A 13,240-nucleotide genomic window follows, 5' to 3' on the forward strand; every position below is an offset into this window, starting at 1 on the left:
TGAGAAACAGAAAAGTAATGTGCCATCGGATCTCGGGGTTTTTTGTCCATCTAACGCATGCAATTTACAGACACGATACGCCAATGGGTAGGTGAAATAACTTTCAGAGACCTCAATAAAACTTTTTTTAACTCGAAAAAAAGAAAAAGAAAAGAGTTTTCCCTTTGGGCCCTCTCATACGTTCGACCGGCCGTGATCAAGAGGGAAACATATACTGTACAGAATAAGGGAATGGTGTAATCAGTGCTTGTTTTGAAACAGTATGGTATACTGGCACCTTTATTAACAGTAACGTGACATTTGGATGTAGTGCATTTCGAAATTTGAAATATTCGATAATTTGTTTCGCATGTTTAATTATTATTCAAATAAGCTTAAAGTGATTTATCTAAATTTGCATTTTTCCCTATTTATTGTTAACATTTTTCTATGTAAAACTTTAAAATCACTTTGGAATTTTAAATTACTCAGTCGGACTTCTGTTTCACGAACTCCTTTATAGCGATTTTTTTCAATTCCCTTGGAGACTGCGTTTAAAATAGTTTTGGTTGAGGGAAGAAAATGTTCATATAATGAACGGATTAGGAGACTTAAATGGGTACAAACTTGTGGCCTTCAGGCAATTTAGAGAATTAGTGCCGCTGCCCGAATTAAGAGAGCTAAAGGGATTACCATCCTACAACTTGGAGTATTCCTAACATCTATCTGGCCACCTGTCCCACATACCCAGAAGTTTTGCCGGTCAAGAGCTCTGGTCAACCTGCTACTGTACAGGGCCCTGTCCTGGAATTAGGAGAGTTTAACTAGCTGTGCCGTGAGCATGCGCCTGGTCAACCACATGTGCTGTGAGCCTGTTATTTAAGGATGTGTTGCTTAAGCATCATTGTTGTTGAGAAAGGAGGCGGAAGCCTCCGAAAGCTTCAGTCAATGTTTTATCGCTTTTATCTTTATTGTGATCAACGGTTGTTTCGTCGAAGTGCGTTATCCATATTTTTTTGTAAATTTTCTCTGTTTACATAGTCGCAGTATCTCAATGGCTCAAACAGTTTGGATATTTTCCAAAAAAAAAAAAAAAAATACATTCAAATTTAAATCGAAGAACAGATGACAATAGCAATGATGAGAGAAGGAAAATGAGGATAAAGAAGGTATTAAAGATGAAATGCTGGCAGTTTTTAAAACTTCGTTGAGGCCTGCAGTGTGAAGAAAATGTTCCTGAAAATAGAAGGTATGTGTATACAAATGCGGACATTTTTTAAATGATCCATGCACAGTAAATCCAGTGTAAACAAAAGAGAACCAAATATTTGGCAAAATAAGTGTAGTAATATTGTGCGCATCATGTACTTATTGTGAAACTCACTGCATCTTTTTATAGATTTAAAACATTTATCGATCAACTTTCTACATTTGCTGAGAATGAAGTTACAAAACTGTCAATTAGGTTTCAGTTCAGTTTAGGTTTCTGCTGTGGGGGTTGTGACAACTTTCAACAGGACGAAAGAAATGATTAGCTAACTTTGAAGCTAAAGTTGGGGCTTTGTATACATTTTTAGCTTCCGACTACCTTGGAACCTCAATCGGCTGTCACTTAATTTTTTTATTCTGAGACAGGGGGTCCTCACCTCTCTTCCGAGACCCACAAGCTATCTGCTGCTTAGTAATTTAACTCTATTAATTCTCTTTCTCTATTATTTAAAATCAGAAGATCCAAGTATTGAGGAATTTTATTTCTTTTAGCTTCCCTTGTCTCGACAATTCTTGTTACTTGTAGTAATGCTGTGGTGTCTCTCAGCCAAAGACGAAGCATAAGATAATGACATAACAAGATTTATTTCACCGTTTTATACAATATCTATTTACACACATTTAAATACACCTTGTATCAACCTTTTTCACAATTCTGTCATTACTATGCATAAAATGTCTTCCACGCTTACTTTTCTCCCTTACAAAGGGCATAACCTCAAACAATCCTTTTTCTTTTTTGTTATGCAACTACTAATCATACTAACCTATACAATCATATACAGTGATATATATATACATACATGTATCTGTAGTATATAGGATAATTCAATTAATTTCGCACTCCTCTTCTGTAAATTTATCTTCTAGAGATCAATTGTACTCTGTAAATTTATCTCTAGAAGATAAATTTACAGAGTACAATTCATCTCGTTAACAACAGTTTAACAGTTCATGTTATCCAATTTCTCACACCTAATACATCTCGTTATATTTTACAGATACTTCTAATAACAGATAAGTAACTCTCACACTCTATATCTACTCATCATCATCAGCCATTTTCAATCCACTGCAGGATAAATGTCTCTCCAGTAACTTTCCAGTTCCTTCTGTTTTGAGCACTGGCCATCCATTTATTACCCACGAACTCATGAATTTCATCTATCCATCTCCGCCTTTGTCTTCCACGTTTTTTTCCAGCTCCTCTTGGGTACCATTCTGTTATTTTCTTAGTCCATCTGTCATCATGTTTTCGAGCATCCAGCCCAAGACCATTTTAGTTATTTACTTTTGATAAGAATGTCCTTTACTTGAGTTTGCTGCCTGATCCATGTGTTTCTCTTCTTATCAAACAGTTTGATTCGCAATACAATTCGTTCCATTCTTCGCTGTGTAGTTGTCAGCTTCTCTTCCATTCTTTTGGTGAGTGCCCAAGTTTCACTTACATAAGTCATGGTGGGGAGTATACATTGGTTCATTATTTTACGTTTCAGACAAACTGGGATATTGTTCTTCAGTATGTGACTATATTTCCTGAATGCTATCCATCCAAAATTTATTCTTCTCTTGACTTCCAGCCATTTATCATTATTACAGCTAATAACTTGTCCCAGATACCTGAATGGCTCCACCTTTTCAATTACTGCTCCTTCAATCACTATTTATCTTAATGTGTCCTACTCGATCATCATTACTTTTGTTTTAGCCATCTTCATTTTAGTCCAAAATCCTTACTAACCGTGCATAACTGATTAAGATTTTCCTCTAATTCTTTGGGATCGTGGCTTATGACCACAATGTCATCTGCAAATCGTAAATGGTTTACGTACTCTCCGTTCACATTGACTCCTTTCTGCGACCAGTCTAATCTTCTGAAAGCTTCCTCAAGGGCAGCAGTAAACAGCTTCGGAGATATTGTGTCTCTTTGTCCAACTCCTTTCTCGATTTTAATTTTGCTACTGTCTTTCTCTAGTCTAAGAAAGGAGGTAGCGTTCTCATATATTTTCTTCAAAATCATAATATGTGGGGTATCTATGCCTTGTCTTTCCAGTGCCCGAAACATTGCCTTATGCTGTATGGAGCAAATGCCTTTTCATAATCCACAAATGCCAGGCATAGTGGTGTTTTATATTCATTTGCTTTCTTCATTAGCTGTGATATTACGTGAAGGTGATCCATAGTTGAGAATCCTGTCCTAAAGCCGGCTTACTCATTCGGTTGATTCTCATCAAGTATTCTTTCTAATCTGTTAGTAAGGACCCTTGTGAACAACTTGTAGACGTGGAATAAGAAGCTAAGTGGTCTATAATTTCCAATTTCTGATTTATCTCCTTTCTTATGCAGCTAAACTATGATTGCATTATTCCACGGCTTAGGTGTCACACCTTTTCTAATGCACTTTGTGAAGAGCCTTGCCAGTTTTTGTGTTATGTCTCTTCCTCCCAGTTTTAACAACTCTGCAGTAACTTAATCTTCCCCCGGGGCTTTCTGATTCTTCATTTTCTTCAATGCATGTTGTATTTCATCAGGAAGGATATTGGGTATGTCGTATGTGTTACTAATTTGCGATCTATCCTCACCACAGCTGGCATCATTCCCTCGCTCCTTGTATAATTCTCTACAACAGTCTTCTGCTTTTTGAATTATGCCTTCTCTGCTGTTTATAACTACACCATCGCTATTCTTCAGTTTCAGTATCATTTGTCTTTCTCTATTACTGCTCATGGCTGCTGTTTAAATCCTTTGTTTTCCCTTAATGCTTGTTGTACTCTTCTTGTGTTAAATCTTCTTATGTCCTCTCTGAGTCTCTTTCTAATGGCTTTGCATAACTCAGTATACTCAACTTTTTCCTTGTCAGTGTTTATCTTGCTGTTCATTTTTCTCCTTTAGTTCATCATAACAAGTGTTTTTGACTAATTTTTTTTTCTTTGGATTTCTTTTTCCCTATAGTTTTCTTGGGCTTATCACTTTCAGAAAGTTGTAGTATTCTTCGTCGATATCTTGGTCCCGAGCAGTCTGCAGAAGATCAAACTTGTTCTTAAGTCTCCTCTTTTGTTATCTCCAAGACCTTTGTATTATTTACTAGAGTCAGTTTTTTCCTTTCCTTTCCTACATCAAGTGTACATCTTACCATTCTGTGATCACTTCCAACATTTACATTATTCGGAACAGTAACATCATTCACAGTATATCTTCTGTGTAGTGAGCATGAAGTCGATTTCATTAGTTGTTAATCCATTTGGACTCTTCCATGTCCATTTTCTGTTCACACTTTTCTTGAAAAAAAATTTTTCTTTTATGTGAACCCCAACACGAGAGGTATTAGAACCTATAGTACTAAGTACCGTGCTTGGGTTGGAGGTTGAGAAGACGAAAGAAGATATTTGTTCACATTGGGCTTGAACTTCTGTAGATTCTAATTTTCAGGAAATACGTATGAAGGAAGGTTGTTCCAGAAAACGGCAGTTGAATGAATAAATGAGAAAGATGAAAAGATGGTTCTGTGGGTTTGAAGTTGGAGTAAGTGGATGTTGACTGGTGGCGGCACGTGTTCGGACTGTTTTGAAAGAGAGAGCGGGAATTATAGAAACCAATTCAGAAGAACAGTGCCCATGGAAGTATCTGTAGAAGAGGCATGCAGCAGAAACAGTACGTCAATGAGAAAGCGAGTGGAGAGACTCTGTTAGAGATGAATCATTAATTAACCTAACTGCCCTCTTCTGAATGGAATCAAGAAGCCTGAGAGAACACTTTTCTTAAAAAAAGTGTTCATTACTGACAATCCTTGAGATTCTGCAAATTCCACAAGTCTCATTTCTTTCACCAATTCCGAAATTTCCTATAGTTCCCCTTTCTGCGCTGTTTTGTCTTTTTCCAAACTTAGCATCGAAGTCCCCCATAATAATAGTGTAGTGGGTTTTCTGCTCATCTAGAAGACTCAATTTCTGTGTACATTTCTTCAACCTCTTCATCATCATGTCTCGATGTTGGTGCATAAATCATTATAACCTTTAGCTTGTACCTCCTAGAAATCTTGAGCATTATTCTTGAAACCCTTGGTGATGTACTTTTGAATTCCAAAATGTTGTTTTTTAAATCTTTATGGGCTAGGAACCAAACTCCATCTTTACTCCTTTCACTGTTTCCATTGGTGTACAGCAGATTGCCACTTGATAAACTTATAAGCGATTCCTTTCTTCTTCTTGTTTCAGCCAAACCGATGATATTCCAATTCACATTTTCTAATCCCTTTTCCAGCTCTAATATACTGTCTTCACCGATGAGCGATCTTATATTGTAACAGGCCAAGTTCGATTTCCGTGCATGGCAGCCTGGTCATACCCAGAGATTCTTAGCACCCTCTGCTTCCACTGTGATCCTCTCGCTGCCGTAAGAAGATAAGTGAAAACCGCTGGGGACTGAGGGCCATTTCTTTTGGTGTGCTGTCATATGCTGGAGGATTTGGTCTTTTCCTCTTCACGCAGACCAGGCGTCTTGAAGGGAACCACTCTACACGTTCGTTGCCACCTAAGTGATGTAACAGGGCTTACCATCGAGGTGTGCATGAGTGGATTTTAGGGAAGCAGGCCAACCGGATTTCTCCTAAATCTTCTGTAATAGAAAGATATTGGATCCATCAGTGTTTTAGATTGAGTGTCTGATAACACACAGGACACCTGTTCCCCCCTAAGCCCCCTCTATCTACTATTGTTCTCCAATTCCATCTCTTACAGTATAATGTTCAATTTTGTTTCAATCCCCCTCCAACTGTCCTGTTCATTTCTTTTCCCGTTTAATCCCTTACAATACCGTTCCTGTTAGCAAAATTTTCTAAACTAACTTACTTGAACTCTTATCCCTTTCCTTGGTAAGATTGTTGTTTCCAGGCCTGTTCTGCAGTCGCCTCTCTAGGCTTGGCCCCTGCTGACCCACTGGAAGCACTTTCTTACGCTGCTCTCTGGCAGTTCCTCCCATGCACAAGGACTTTTCTGCAGGGCTGCTGCTCCAACCATGGAGAGAAGCTCGATCTCTCTTTTCTCAATTACTTCCCCCCTCTAGGTTATCATAACCCTCCAACTCTCTGTTGACAAACCCTTCACTTCTAATACCATTCTCACTCCCCAACATTCTTTCTAGCTCCCTCCTCCACGATTCTCTCTGAACTTTTTTTTTCTGGGAACAACTCTCTTTTTGTTTATCTCTCTCCACTTTTTTCTCGAAAACTCATTTACCATTTCACTACCTTCATTTTATTTTTCATTCGGCCATTTCACATTCTATTGTCTCGACCCACGACTAGTAGATCGAGACTCCATTCTTTGTAGCGAGGGTTTTTCCTTCTGTTTGAAAATTTGCTCAAATCCAGCCAGTTCCTAAAAAAGGGTGACAAATGCCTCCCATCCAATTATCGTCCTATTGCAATTACTTCTACTCTTTCTAAAGTAATGGAGAAATCAATTAACCGCCAACTCTTAAACTACCTAGAAACCTTCCATCTGATCAACGATCGCCAGTATGGATTCCGTCAGTGTCGGTCCACTCGTGATATCCTGGCTTGTTACCCATTTATGGAGTAATTTAATGGAAAGGTTCGGTGAAACACAAGTAGTTGCTCTTGACATCTCTAAGGCTTTAGATTGTGTTTGGCATAAAGGACTTCTAAACAAGCTTCCATCTTATGGTATGCCAACTGTTTTTAGTAATTGGTTATCCAGTTTTCTCTCTGATCGCTCACTGAGGGTGATGGTAGATGGCTCTGTCTTCTAACTTCTCTACTAATTCCGGTGTCTCCCAAGGTTCAGTTCTTTACCCCACTCTTTTCCTTTTGTATATTAATGACCTTCTTCCATTGACTGGAAATACTATCCATAGTTTTGCTGATGATAGCACATTGCATTCAACTTTCCGTTTTGAGAAATCTTGTCCTGCTCAATCAGGTTCAGCTTCTCGAAAATTTGCTACCAATTCCTTAAATGCCGATCTTCAGGTAATTCTCCAGTGGGGCAAAAACCACTTAGTTGATTTGAACCCTTCTAAAACTGTCTTGTCTTATATCTCGCAGAAAGGATTCTTCTGCTCCTATGCTTATCTTTAGTGACACTCCGATTTCTAGGCAAAATGATATATCTCTCTTGGGGATTACCCTGACTTCTAATCTCTCTTGGCAAAAGCACAGTACAAATATTGCTTCTTCTGCATCTAAACATCTGGGTTTTCTCTTTCGCTCTCGACGTTACTTTTCTTCCAAATAGCTGCTCACTCTGTACAAATCGCAAATCCGCCCTGCCATGGAATATTGTTCCCACATCTGGGGTGGTGCCCATAAAACCTCTCTTAGGCTTCTTGATTCCAATCAGAAGAGGGCAGTTAGGTTAATTAATGATTCATCTCTAACAGAGTCTCTCCACTCGCTTTCTCATAGACTTACTGTTTCTGCTTCGTGCCTCTTCTACAGATACTTCCATGGGCACTCTTCTTCTGAATTGGCTTCTATAATTCCCGCTCTCTCTTTCAAAACAGTCCGAACACGTGCCGCCACCAGCCAACATCAATTTACTGTCCAACATCAAACACACAGAACGAACTTTTCATCTTTCTCATTTATTCATTCAACTTCCGTTTTCTGGAACAACCTTCCTACATACGTATTTCCTGAAAATTACAATCTAGAGAAGTTCAAGTCCAATGTCAACAAATATCTTCTTTCGTCTTCTGAACCTCCAACCCAAGCAAAGTACTATAGGTTGTAATACCTCTCGTGTTTGGGGTTCACTTAAAAAAAAAAAAAAAAAGAGACAATAAAGTTCTTTATGCGGTATAGACAGCTGGCAACAGGGACATATGGTGTTCTGTGCACAATTGATCATTGAACTGTTTCTTTCAGCTATACGGAAGTTTACAATTGCACTATATGTATGTACATGAATATATATATATGTGGTTGAGCCAGAATTCAGAGTTGATCATGTAATACTATGATTTTAATAAGTAATTTATCCAAATATATAACTAAAATATGTATATCGGAATGTTAATTTTTAAAGAGAAATTTATCTGAAATATGGACATTTTAGCTAATTTCAGTTTGTTTGTATTTAAAGGAAGCAGTAACGAAAAAATTCATGTAGAGTATATAGATATGGCTTATTTCTGTTTTTATTCAATGCATTTCAATTTTCAAAAGGAATTCGTTGCCACCCAGCAGTTACATGCATATTTATTTTGATCATACATTTTGATCTGGTTGAAAATACAGCTGTTCGTTTTTATTAGGTCTTTTATTTATTGTTTCCCACGGCTAAAAGTTTCTCCTTGCGACTAATGATGTGCAGTTTTTATAAGAATCTTTCTTTTCTTGGCGCATCCTAGCGATGAAAACGAGCGGAAAGATTTCACTGTTGCATGCAAACTGAGATGGTTTGAAATATATTTCTCACCACTGGCTTCTGCGATGAATAATATCTCCATTATGAAATCAAAGATCTCGTAAGAGAGGCCCATTTTCTTAAAAGTGTTTCATGAAAAATTGGACAGCTGAAAGGGTTTTCTGCTGTATGAATACTTAGGTGCCTTGTAAGTTGATTTCTCCGTGAGAACGTCGTCTTACAGGTTGGACAGCTGATAGGTTTTTCGTTGGTGTGAACTCTGAGATGGATTTTGGCGGTCTGATTTCCATTAAAACTACTTCTCACATGTTGGCAGCAGAAAGGTATTTTCCTGTATGAATTCTGAGGCGTTTTGTAAGTAGTCCTCTCCGTGAGAACTTCTTCTCACATGTTGGGCAGCAGAAAGGTTTTTTTCCTGTATGAATTCTGAGGAGTTTTGTAAGGTGTCCTCTCCGTGAGAACTTCTTCTCACATGTTGGGCAGTAAAGAGGTTTTTCTTCATTATGGATGCTGAGGTGTTTTGTGAGGGGTCCTTTTTGTGAAAACGTCTTCTCACATGTTGGACAGCTGAAAGGTTTTTCTCCTGTATGAATTGTTAGCTGGCTTGTAATGTTTCCGCTCCGTGAGAACTTCTTCTTCAGGTTGGACAGCAGAATGGTTTTATGTTGGTGTGAAATCTGAGATGGATTTGGAGGTCTGATTTCCGTGAAAATTTCTTTTCACATATTGGACAGCCGAAAGGTTTTTCTCCTGTATGAATTCTAAGCTGTCCTGTCAGTTGTCCTCTCCTTGAGAACTTCTTCTCACATGTTGGGCAGCAGAAAGGTTTTTCTCCACTATGAATGCTACTGTGTTTTATGAGGTTTCCTTGTTGTAAAAACTTCTTCTCACATGTTGGACAGCTGAAAGGTTTTTCTCCTGTATGAATTCTTAGGTGGCTCGTAGGTTTCACTCTGTGAGAACTTCTTCTCACATGTTGGACAGCTGAAAGGTTTTTCTCCTGTATGAATTCTTAGATGATCTGTAACTTGTTCTCTCTGTGAGAACTTCTTCTTACATGTTGGGCAGCAGAAAGGTTTTTCTCCACTTTGAATTCTGATGTGTTTTATGAGGTGTCCTTGTTGAGAAAAATTCTTCTCACATGTTGGACAGCTGAAAGGTTTTTCTCCTCTATGAATTCTTAGGTGGCTTGTAAGGTTTCCGCTCTGTGAGAACTTCTTCTCACATGTTGGGCAGCAGAAAGGTTTTCTCGATTATGAATGCTGAGGTGTTTTGTGAGGTATCCTTGGTGTGAAAATTTCTTCTCACAGGTTGGACAGCAGAATGGTTTTTCGTTGGTGTGAACTCTGAGATGGATTTGGAGGTCTGATTTCCGTGAAAACTTCTTTTCACATATTGGACAGTCCAAAGGTTTTCTCCTGTATGAATTCTAATGTGTCCTGTCAGTTGTCCTCTCCTTGAGAACTTTTTCTCACATGTTGGGCAGCAGAAAGGTTTTTCTTCATTATGAATGCTGAGGTGTTCTGTGAGTGGTCCTTTTTTTGAAAACTTCTCACATGTTGGACAGCTGAAAGGTTTTTCTCCTGTATGAATTCTTAGGTGGCTTGTAAGGTTTCTGCTCCGTGAGAACTTCTTCCCACAGGTTGGACAGCAGAATGGTTTTTCATTGGTGTGAACTCTGAGATGGATTTGGAGGTCTGATTTCCGTGAAAACTTCTTTTCACATGTTGGACAGCTGAAAGGTTTTTCTCCTCTATGAATTCTTAGGTGGCTTGTAAGGTTTCTGCTCTGTGAGAACTTCTTCTCACATGTTGGGCAGCAGAAAGGTTTTTCTCCATTATGAATGCTGAGGTGTTTTGTGAGGTATCCTTGTTGAGAAAACTTCTTCTCGCATGTTGGACAGCTGAAAGGTTTTTCTCCCGTATGAATTCTTAGGTGGCTTGTAAGGTTTCCACTCTCTGAGAACTTCTTCTCACATGTTGGACAGCTGAAAGGTTTTTCTCCTGTATGAATTATGAGGTGTTTAATGAGGTGTCCTTGTTGAGAAAGCTTCTTCTCGCATGTTGGACAGCTGAAAGGTTTTTCTCCTGTATGAATTCTTAGGTGCCTTGTATGGCTTCCGCTCCATGAGAACTTCTTCTCACAGATTGGACAGCAGAATGGTTTTCTCCACTATGAATTATGAGGTGTTTTATGAGGTGTCCTTGTTGAGAAAACTTCTTCTCGCATGTTGGACAGCTGAAAGGTTTTTCTCCTGTATGAATTCTTAGGTGGCTTCTAAGGTTTCCACTCTGTGAGAACTTCTTCTCACATGTTGGACAGCTGAAAGGTTTTTCTCCTGTATGAATTCTTAGATGACCTGTAAGTTGTCCTCTCTGTGTGAACTTCTTCTCACATGTTGGACAGCTGAAAGGTTTTTCACCTGTGTGAATTCTTAGGTGGATTCTAAGGTTTCCACTCCGTGAGAATTTCTTCTCACATGTTGGACAGCTGAAAGGTTTTTCTCCTGTATGAATTCTGATGTGTTTTATGAGGTGTCCTCGTTTGGAAAACTTCTTCTCACAGCTGAAAGGTTTTTCTGCTCTATGAATTCTTAGGTGGCTTGTAAGGTTTCCGCTCTGTGAAAACTTCTTCTCACAGGTTGGGCAGCTGAAAGGTTTTTCGTTGGTGTGAACTCTGAGATGGATTTGGAGGTCTGATTTCCGTGAAAACTTTTTTTCACATATTGGACAGCCGAAAGGTTTTTCTCCTGCATGAATTCTTAGGTGTCCTGTCAGTTGTCGTCTCCGTGAGAACTTCTTCTCACATGTTGGGCAGCAGAAAGGTTTTTCTCCAGTATGAATGCTGAGGTGTTTTGTGAGGTGTTTTGTTAGGTGTGCTTGTTGTGAAAACTTCTCACATGTTGGACAGCTGAAAGGTTTTTTTCGGCTATTAATTCTGAGGTGTCTTGTGAGGTCTCCTCTCTGTGAGAACTTGTCACTGGTTGGACAGCTGAATTGTTTTTCCATAAAGTTACCTCTCATGAGAATTTTAAGCATTTCATTATCTGAGAACTTCTCACTCTTAGATGACAGATTTTTTCCTCTTAGAACTGAGATGTTTCATGCAATATCCGATTTATGAGACATTCATACCACAAGTTAAACAGCTGAATAGTCTTTCAGCAAAGTGGTCTTTGAGATTACTTTTTAGACTTCCAATTATTGAGAATTTTTAAGCACAGATTGAACAGGTGAAAGGTTTCTAGTGATTATTATGTTCTCTGGGGTCTGTTTCAAAATTATTCTCTGGGAAAATGTTTTCGAACCAATTTTACAAATTAAATATCTCTCCTTATCTTGAAGGGAGAATGTGTTTCGAGATTTCTTCTTTGTTTCAGCTTCTTCCCACAAGTTTTACAGCAATTGTAGTCCTAAATTTGGGAATTGCCATTTGTTCTGAGTAAGAAACGATCATTTCTATTAGAACATAATTGTAAGGTTTCACCATTCTTTTCCCAAGTGATGTGTGGTAAAGCCACTTAGCCGGTGAGAATTCTCTTGACTACTTTGTGTGAGATCAGCCGAGAAGAAATACCCTCAGTTGTTAAAATTTTGGCTGTGTTATGAACACATTTGAGGAAATTTTTACTTACGGTATGCTCTTACTTTTTTTTATGATATATGAATTCAAAATTGTGTTTAGAAAAAAATCGTAGCAATCCTCTATATGATAACACAGGAGGTAACATAGTGAATTAGATTTTGATGTTATTTTCGAGATTTATGATGTGTGTAGATATATTCCTTCAGCTTAATCATGATTGACGTTGACTATCTTTTGAATAGTTAATAATGGTTTCTTGTAAGGAAAAAATATGCATAAAACTCCTTTATCACCCACATTCTTTATGAAGTGATTTCATTATAACCAGATGATAATTTTGCTCATAAACTGTCGTTACTTTTGCATTATATTTTTCATTGGTGATACTTGCATTGTATATTTATTTTTCGTTTATGTTTAATTCAGCTGGCTGTACAAATGTTTTCCAAAAATTTGCACAGAAACCTTTCGAATCTCTCTTTAAAATTATATGGAAATTTTTCGATTATTAGAGATCTTAACTGTGTTTTGAATACTTTCTTTAAAAGTGGTTCTTCACTTGTGATTCAGATTTCTATAATCTTGTTCTTTCCATTAACAGGGTTAGCTTGGGTTGTATCTTTTAATATACTTCCTACAAAAAAGAAAGAAAATAAGTTTTATAAATGCCATGTTCAACAAAGAAATATACACTTACCAGCCAAAAAATTTGAAAGCTATATTGAATATCTTGGAAGCACCACCGTTATCCCAATCTGAGGACTGATATCTTTGTGGCATGGATTTCTCTGTTTGAAGGTGCGCAGTCGACTTCTGCAGCGAACTTTCTATTCTGACACACTCAATTCGCTTAAAATTCTTGTGGTTTTTTAGATTCCGGATTTTTGTGGTAACTATTCCTTTTAGATTTGTTTCGGCTTTTGTCCTCCACTCATTTTATTCTTTTGAGGTGACTGCTTTCTACACACCAGGCGGTTCTTTTGTTTTCTGAAGTGTGACCCTTGCTAAACATGTTCCAA

General features: G+C 38.0%; 1 protein-coding gene across 1 annotated transcript; it reads right to left on the reverse strand.

Annotated features, from left to right (window-relative positions):
- Positions 1-8,938: 8,938 nt before the first annotated feature.
- LOC150079710 (uncharacterized) lies at positions 8,939-11,674 on the reverse strand. Its single transcript, XM_090383177.1, is given in 3 exon segments — positions 8,939-9,313; positions 9,945-10,804; positions 10,807-11,674. Coding segments are annotated over 3 exon segments (2,103 nt in total).
- Between the last annotated feature and the right edge of the window lie 1,566 nt (positions 11,675-13,240).

This window comes from Mastigoproctus giganteus, chromosome 10 (assembly GCF_048544385.1).
Source record: "Mastigoproctus giganteus isolate SK-2022 chromosome 10, ASM4854438v1, whole genome shotgun sequence".
In the NCBI taxonomy this organism is placed as follows: domain Eukaryota; kingdom Metazoa; phylum Arthropoda; class Arachnida; order Uropygi; family Thelyphonidae; genus Mastigoproctus; species Mastigoproctus giganteus.